Source organism: Lathyrus oleraceus, chromosome 6 (genome assembly GCF_024323335.1).
Source record: "Lathyrus oleraceus cultivar Zhongwan6 chromosome 6, CAAS_Psat_ZW6_1.0, whole genome shotgun sequence".
Classification (NCBI taxonomy): domain Eukaryota; kingdom Viridiplantae; phylum Streptophyta; class Magnoliopsida; order Fabales; family Fabaceae; genus Lathyrus; species Lathyrus oleraceus.
The window spans coordinates 372,648,921-372,658,059 of NC_066584.1; the positions used below are offsets into that span (position 1 = coordinate 372,648,921).

General features: G+C 40.6%; 1 protein-coding gene across 1 annotated transcript; it reads right to left on the minus strand.

The window, feature by feature from the left end:
* Positions 1 to 3,682: 3,682 nt before the first annotated feature.
* LOC127095710 (uncharacterized) lies at positions 3,683 to 4,915 on the minus strand. Its single transcript, XM_051034360.1, has 2 exons — positions 4,623 to 4,915; positions 3,683 to 4,142 (listed from the first exon to the last, which is right to left on the minus strand). The coding sequence occupies exons 1-2, from the start codon at positions 4,913 to 4,915 to the stop codon at positions 3,683 to 3,685; spliced, it is 753 nt and encodes a 250-aa protein (XP_050890317.1).
* Between the last annotated feature and the right edge of the window lie 4,224 nt (positions 4,916 to 9,139).

The window sequence follows — 9,139 nt, forward strand, 5'->3', positions numbered from 1 at the left end:
CAAACCCTAACAATGGACGCTTCAAACAAAGCTCTTAAGGGAACATGAGTCTCTTTCAAAACCACCGCCAACAGGTCTAAAGCTCCGAAGAAGATCTCTGAACTTCCTCCATTTGCTACGATATCTGCTCCATCCGCAACTGACAATCGTCAATACATACCAGAAAACCCCGGACAAAGGAGCAGCGCAGGATTTACGCTTCTCAGACACTCATTCCTATTTCTGTCTCTGATAAAACTCATGCATTATCTGGACCTTTAGCTGAGTTAGACGCTGATACCAGCAAACTTAGAGAGTTTTTCCTTCTTACCATAAATGTAAACCCATAGGGCAGGCTAGAAACCCTAAGACTACTTCTACCGAAAACACTCAGGCTGGGGATACTATAGATTTGAGGTTTATGAACAATGGTTTTAGAGCCTTCTGCGCTAGCCCAACTTTTAAAGATCCCACTGATTACTCACATTGGTTAACCAAGATAGAGAAGCAAAAAGCCTAGGCCTGGAAAGATATAGGGATATATGACCTCATTATGCTGTCGAAATTGGATTTAGACTACATCACCCCTATGTTAATTTCTTTGCTGCACTTCTGGGATAACACACATTATACCTTCCATCTTCCTTGCGGAATGGTCGCACCAACTCTCTTCGACATGGCCTCTATCACAGGGCTGAAACCCACTGGATATACCTATGATCTTGATATTGATTCTATGGATACTATTTCCTTTTCGACTACCAGAGCGGCGTATTCAACACACATAGCATACTACCATGATAAAGACATTGAAGCTGTCTCCGACGTGAAGCACATAGCTTTTTTGGATTTGTGGTTGTCACACTCTGTGTTCTGCTCAAAATCCCTACAAGTTGCCAAGAAATATCTTACCCTGGCCAACCAACTGCACGCGGGGGCACGATGTCTATCTAAGTGAGATGAATTTGGAAAGCCTTTACGAATCATTGAGCGACGGAGTGGCTCAACTGAAGAATCTGGGGGACAAAGGGAACCTTTTTCTGTCTGGCCCCTTTCGGTTATTACAACTTTGGCTTAATGTCACCTTCGAGGCCAACCTGCCAAACAAGGGCCTCGTCGATGAGGATGCTGAGGGAATCCGTCATAGAAGGGTCGAAGTCCCATGATTAGCTCAACTAACCCCTAGGGACGAAGGACAAGCTCTTCAACCAACTTTCATGAGTTATATCATGATGTTTGCTAAGCGTCATACCTTTACTTCGAGTATGGCCCCATTTGCCTTCAGGAAAGTTGGCCCTAAGTGGTTCACTAGGACCTTCCCCTTTCCATCTAAAAAACAGGAGACAGAGTCTTTGCTAATTTGGAAAGCCTTCTTGACACCCAGGATTCTAACTCTTCGATTTAACCCTTCGAAGGTCCAAGTCACGCTGATAACTTACCAGCCCAACCTTGTTGCTCGACAATTTTGGTTGGTTCAGGTCCTCCCGAAATGCCTATATGACAAGAAGAGTAACCTCCTCCTTCATAATGCAATCCATACTGAAACTACTGCTCTCAAACAAATAGCCAGGTATAATGGCAGAACCCAGTTGACTCCATTCAACTTCGAGCCCAACTTCCTTTGCAGTCGAGAATTTGGGAAGTGGTGGGCTAAGTATTACGTCGAGGAATTATGCGACGTCACTTCCTTTATTTAACTGTTTGACAAAGCTTTTCTTCTTGTGCAGGAAAAGACCGGGAAAGGTACTTATACGCTTATAAAAGTAATTCGAGCTTTTCAAAACTACTTTGAAACTGCCTATCGACCTGATGATCTTAGTCGAACCATCCGTGAAACAGCTGTTACGCTCAAAGAGAATTTTTCAAAGAAAATGGAAACCTTAAAGATTCCCTCATACGTTCCTCACGAGAAACGCTATGAAATGGCTCTTGAACTATTTCCTCCAAAATTTCCTCCACTGCCAAATGCTGACTTCGGAGTGGCTCTTGCCCCCCTATTTCCAGATTGGTTCATTTGTGAAGACTCTATTAAAATACTCCGACAACAATCTTAGAAAAAGGCTCAGCGGGTGGTTGTGACTAAGCATACTTTAGGCAGTTTCAAGGGGCATCTTCATATAGGGATCGAAGATGTCTGAATCGAATCGGACATATATGAAGGTGTGACACATGGGGCTTCTCTCGAAGTATATTCCCTTTGACAGTCTATTTGCTTTCAGCTAACACTGATCGTTTTATATTATTCTTATTTAGCTATCAAGATCCCCCCCAAGAAACACACCAGTAAAAGACCCATCGAGTCGAAGGCCGAAGGAAGCAGCAAACCTGTAAAGGTACCTCTTTTTTCCTTATTCTTTTGTCCGTGTTATACATTGATGATATAATATTTCATTCTTGGCTCAGGTTTCTCGAAAACCTCCGATGAGTCCCCTAAGAATCCAAAAACCTGCCGCTGCCCCCATCATCGTAGAATCCGACGAAGATGACTTGTCGCCTGTTCTCGACCTCACTTCTAAAAAAGGAAGTCACAGCCGAAGGCCACCGATGCTTCGGACCAAACATTGGGGCCCTTTTTGCAGAAAAATTGGCTATCTTGAAGCGAAGTCAGCCACTTGAGTATTTGAAGGCTATGCTAAACTGCAGGGAGAGTTCTTCTGAACAAAGCCATAATACTTCAGTGTCTGAAGATCAACCTTCGAGCACCCCTGTCGGCGAAGTCCTTTCTAAGATCAAAGACAAAGTCTTCAAGGGTGACTTATTTCTGTTGCTGTTGACTGATCCTTCTGCCCCTTTGACTCTTAAAACTCTTCTCAGCCAAGTTGACCTGCTAGAGGCTTCCCCCGAAGTGGCAAACGTTATTTTTGAGATAGGAACCATGATCGACCAAGTTGTTGCAGATCATAAGTTGCTACCTCAACTTACAGGGGAAATAGAGTAAAAGTCTGGTTCTGAGGCTGCAGCCTGGAATGCTGCTACCGAATCCACCAATAAGGTAATGCGGTTGGAACAGACCAAACAAAAGAATAAGGAAAAGGTTGACGCTCACGATCGCAACATTGCTTCTTGGAGACAACAAATAGAAGAACTTCAGACAAAGATCTCTGTTGCCGAAAAAGACAAACATCAACTGTTGGAGTTTGACGAAGCTTTGATGGCTCAGGAGTTATCATTTGGCATGGAATTTATCGAAAAAGCTCGACAACTTGAGTCAGACGTTAAACTCCTGCGATCAAAGAGGTCTTTGTACGAAAAACGACTGGAGCTCTTTAAGGTCAAGTATCTTCAGATTAAGGCTAACCTTCCCTTGTAGTGCTATTTTTATTTACTTGGCAATGTAACAAAATTTCTCTTTGTAATGAATATTGGTCTTCTGGCCCTATGACTTCTGTTACCATTTTGGAACTCTTACCATTTTGGCTTTGCTTAATTTATGTGATTATTCGTCTCTTATTTTTACTTCTTGGATTTTCGATTTATATTTTTTCAAATATTTCCCGTTTACTCTTAGAATCCTTCTATCTTCACTAAGCTCTTCGATTTCATAGGCGTCATTAGAGAATATCTATAAAATTTGAAAAGGGTCTTCCCATTTTGGGGACCATTTCCCCAAGGCTCTATCTTTTCGATCCATTGGAAGGATCACTTTCCAGACCAAATCCTCGGGTGCAAAACTTTTAACTTTCACTTTCTTATTATAAGAGACTTATATCCTCTTCTTTTGTTGCCTTAGTAATTCTAAAGCATTTAACCTTTCCTCGTCTAGATCAACCAATTCATCCAACATCATGCTCCAATATGATTCAGTTGGGAGTTCATGTTGCCTTTGAATCCTTAGGGATTGTAAGTGAATTTCTACTGGCAAGACAACATCATGGCCAAAAGTTAGGCGAAAGGGGGTCGACTTAGTAGCCTCTTTATGGGACGTACGACATGCCCAAAAAATCTGGTCCAGAGTTTTGTGCCAATTCCTAGGCTTCTTCCCTACATGCTTTTTGATCAAACCAATGATCATCGTATTGGCAGCCTCAACTTGTTCCTTGGCCTGAGCATAATAGGTTGTTGACGTTAATAATTTGAAACCCATTTCTTTGGCGAATTCCTGCATTTTCCGACCAGTAAATACTGATCCTTGATCTGTTGTGATTGTCTCTGGAATTACAAACCTATAGATAATATGTTTTTGGATAAATTCGATCACATCCTCTTGGTTCACATTTGGTAAGGGTATGACTTTAATCCACTTTGTAAAATAATCGACTCCTACCAATATATATCTTTGACTTTTAGATGATGGAGGTCGAATCTCTCCAATCAAGTCTAAAGCCCAACCTCTAAATGGCCAAGGTTTGATGATAGAATGTAATTCACTTGCAGGGACATGTTGTATGCCTGCATGCACCTGACACTCTTGGCAACCCTTCGTGAATTCAACACAGTCTTCCAACATGGTAGGCCCATACACCCCTTGAAGGAATTAGAGCCATTTCATCTTATGACCGACTTGGTGTGCCCCGCACGCTCCACTATGCACAGTTGAAAGGGCGAAGTATGCCTCTGACTCACTAACTCATTTCAACAGAATTCCTTCAGGAGATTTCTTAAACAACTATGAACCCAAAAGAATGTAACTTAATGCTCGATACCTGGTTTTTCGATCAGTAGATGCTGTGGGATTCTGCAGGTATACCACTATTGGCTTTATCCAATCTCCATCCGTCAAACTGTCTATTGCCAATATTTCAAAATTTCCTTCATCAGCACATCCTAGCTTAGTCTTTTCTAAATCTGAAGGAATTAGTCTGGTCTCCACCACCTTTCCCCTAACTTCTATGACTTTGTGTAACTTTTCCTTCGAAATTTTGTACCCGGATGCAATTTGAGCCAAATCATTAGCTATCATGTTTTCTATTCGTGGTATATGTCGAATATAAACCATTTCGAACTTTTTTAACAATCTACTAGCGATTGTGAAATACATGATCAACTTCTCCTTAACACATCTATATTCTTTCGTGATCTGTTTTATGACTAACTTCGAGTCTCCCATTATCTCAACCCGAGTTGCCCCCAATTCCAACAACATTTCAAGTCCTGATACGAGGGCTTCGTATTCAACCTCTTCATTTGAACAAGACCCTTCTACTTTGTACTGGAATTTTGTTGGAATTTTATTAGGAGAAATAATTACGATCCCGACACATGTGCCATTTTTATGACTAGATCCGTTGAAGTACAACTTCCACGGCCCTAATTCAACGTAGTTCAATGTGTTGGCTTAAATTCAGTGGTTGACTATGAAGTCTGCTACCACTTGTCCTTTCACATCTTTTAGTGGCATGTATGTTAAAGAAAAACCAGTTAATGCTAATGCCCATTTCCCAATTCGACTATGCAAAATTGGTTTGGATAACATATGTTTAATAATATCATAATGAGATGAAACATACACGTCAACAAGTTTGATATAATGCTTCAATTTTGTACAGGAGAAATATAAGCATAAACATAACTTTTCGATCATGCTATACCTAGTTTCGGCATCGTTTAAAACCCTACTGAGGTAGTAAATGGCTCTTTCGACATCATTACCATCCTCCTGTGCTAACATGCTCCCTAGGGTTTTGTCAGATGCCGATATGTACAATCTCATACTTTTATTTCTGCAAGGTGACGCTAAGATTGATGGGTGGCTCAAGTACGCTTTAATCTTATCGAACGCTTCTTGCTAAGCTTGCCCCCATTCAAACACTTCCTTGTCAAGTCGAAGCAAAGGAGAAAATGCTTGCGTCTTCCCACTAAGGTTGGAGATGAATCTCCTTAAGAAATTAATCTTGCCCAACAGCGACTGCAAACCTTTCTTCGTTGATGGCGCTTTCGCTTCCATGATGACTTTGGTCTTATTTTGGTTTATTTCGATCCCTTTTTTTATGGACCACAAAACCTAGAAAATCCCCAGCCTGCACACAAAAATCACATTTTAGAGGGTTCACTTTAAGACCATATTTTCTCACTCTCTCGAAAGATATTCGAAGGTGGTCTATATGACTTTTCCCTGAAATTGACTTAACAACAATATCTGTTGATTCTAAGTGTTGGCAGCAATTTTCGTAAAACAAAGAGTGTTCACAATATGTTATGTGTGATGTCTTAACATAAGATATCATATGTACCTGCTGGAGTTCAAGAACATGTTCATACAGGCTTGTTTCAGAATGTCATACACAAGGTCATGGCATCTGATATAGTATGTACCTGCTGGAGCCTAAATGAAAGACATGTTCATGCAGGATTGTTTCAAGATGTCATACTCAAGGTCATGGCATCTGATATGGTTGTACCTGCTGGAAGTTATAAAAGGAATTATGGAATTATGCAGGATTTTTCCAGGATGTCAGACCCGATGTCATGACATCCTGTACACAGAACATTCAGTGTGAATGTCTGGTATTTTGTGATTGCACAATTAATGGCAATCTATGTATGATTGAAGATCTGATTAGCTGGCGCATTCAATCATGGATTACAACCTGATTTACTTATTTTCCAAGGAGATTTAGAGTGTGTCTTCTTGATTGAAACTGTGAAGTAAAATCAAGAGTGTGTTATTGAAAAGTGTTTTCTTTTCTCAAGGGATTGTTGTTTAAGATCACAGGTGTGATTGTAGGGAAGTGAGTGGGTTCTCATATCTAAGAGTGCTTAGGTAGAAATTGCACGGGTAGAGATTAGGTGAGAAAGACTGTAACTTGCTGAAGTGTACGGAGAGTCTTTTAACTGATTCTATTTTAGTGAGTTTCTTTCCTGGCTTGGTAGCCCCCAGACGTAGGTGAGTTGCACCGAACTGGGTTAACAATTGCTTGTGTTTTTTGCTTTACCTTTCTATATCTTTCTTCTGTTAGCGTAATTCAGATAGTAGTGTCGTGACATTACATTCGACATCTCATATCTGATACCAGAATTTCAATTGGTATCAGAGTAGGCATCCTGCTCTGGTTCTGGGTGAGATCTAGGGACAATACTTTCTGGTACAATGGAGAGAGATGGAGGATCTGTTCATAGACCACCAATCTTGGATGGATCTAACTATGACTATTGGAAACCTCGAATGGTAGCCTTTCTAAAATCTCTTGATAACAAGGCTTGGAAAGCTGTGTTAATAGGCTGGGTGCATCCTGTCATTACTAAATAAGGAGAAGCCACTACTGAGAAGAAGCCTGAAGAACAATGGTCCAAGGAGGAAGATGATCTAGCTCTTGGAAATTCTAAAGCATTGAATGCAATATTCAATGGGGTAGACAAGAACATTTTCAGGTTGGTAAACAACTGTGAAGTGGCCAAAGATGCTTGGGACATTCTCAAGACCACTCATGAAGGCACCTCTAGGGTAAAGATGTCCAGACTTCAGCTGCTTACCTCCAAGTTTGAAAACTTAAGGATGAAAGAATATGAAAACATTCATGAATTTCACATGAGTATCCTTGAAATTGCTAACGCCTCAGGAGCCCTGGGAGAAAAGATGACAGATGAAAAACTTGTAAGGAAATTACTTAGGTCACTCCCTAAGAGATTGCAATGAAGGTGACTGCCATAGAAGAGTCTTAAGACATTTCCAACATAAGGGTTGATGAGCTAATTGGTTCCCTCCAAACCTTTGAAATGGGATTAAATGATGGTTCTGAGAAGAAAACCAAAAGCATTGCCTTCATATCAAACACAGAAGAGGAAAATAGTCAGGATGTTGATGAAGATTTGACCAATGAAGTTGCAATGCTGGGGAGACAGTTCAATAGATTGTTAAAAAAGATGGATGTAAGATCCAAGGCAAATGTCAAGAACATCTCATCTGACATCAGCAATGAAAGAAGAGCAAGGTCAGATGAAAAGCCCAAAGAAGGAAAAGACGTAAATTGCTATGAATGTGATGGGTATGGACACAATAGAACTGAATGTGGAACCTATCTCAAGAAGCAGAAGATGAGTCTTGCTGCCACCTGGTCTGATGAGAGTGATACAGAGGAGGTTGCAAATCTGGTGACTGATTTGACAGGAAAATGGGGTTCTGATGGAGACTCAAGTGATGAAGAAGTGACTTTTGAAGAGTTGGCCTCTACCTACAGAAAGTTGTGCCACAAAAGTGTAGAGCTGTGTAAACAGGTTGAAAACCAGAAGAAAGGGATAACTCAACTTGAGAAAGAGAAGGTAGAACAATTGGAAACCATCTCCAAATTAAAAATAGAAGCAGTAGCTTTGAAGGTCAAGCTAGATGAAAGTCAACAAGTTGAAAGCCAGAAGATAGTACAACTGGAGAATGAAAAGGCTGAACATGTGGAAACCATCTCCAAGTTAAAAACAGAAGCTTTGTTCTTGAACTCAAAACTAGAAGAGATGACCAAGTATGTAAGGATATTAAATAATGGATCTGACTCCTTAGACAAGATTCTCCAAACTGGACTAATCACAAGAGACAAATCTGGAATAGGATATAATAAATCCAAGGCTGATATCAGTTACACTAGTTACAAACCTGAAGCCAAACCTAAATGCAGCAATAGTAAGATCAGTCCTGAGATGTCACAACATTAGAGGAGAAGACAGCAGAAAAGGAAACACCAAAGATGGAGATGCCATTACTGTGGGAAATTTGGTCACCTAAAGCCTTTCTGCTATAAGCTATATGGTTACCCAATCCTTGTTCATCATCAGAATCACTATCAACCCAGACCCAAACAGCACATACCTATCATCAAGAAGAAATGGGTTCCTAAGGCTAATGTTACAAGTCTAATAGCTCACATTCCCCTCAGAGTCTCAGCCAAAGAAGAGTGGTACTTTGATAGTGGATGTTCCAGACACATGACTGGAAATCAAGACCTGCTAACTGACCTGCAGCATCATGCCATAAGCCATGTAACCTTTGGAGATGGAGCAGAAGGTGAAATCAAGGGAACAGGTAAGCTTGATTGTCCTGGAGTTCCTGAACTTGACAAGGTTCTACTTGTTAAGGGTTTGACTGCAAATCTAATAAGCATCAGTCAGCTATGTGATCAAGGCCTGAATGTCAACTTCACTAAAACTGATTGTCTGATTAGTAACAAAGACAGTGAAGTGATTATGAAAGGAATCAGGACCAAAGATAATTGTTACATATGGATCTCTCAATTGG

What these genes read in the sequence shown, in the direction of transcription:
- LOC127095710 (XM_051034360.1), bottom strand. Translation starts at nt 4,915, where the DNA reads ATGGTTTATATTCGACATATACCACGAATAGAAAACATGATAGCTAAT. An exon ending in TCTACTGATCGAAAAACCAG is followed by an intron (nt 4,143 to 4,622) that starts GTATCGAGCATT and finishes TATTATCTATAG; the next exon opens with GTTTGTAATTCCAGAGACAA.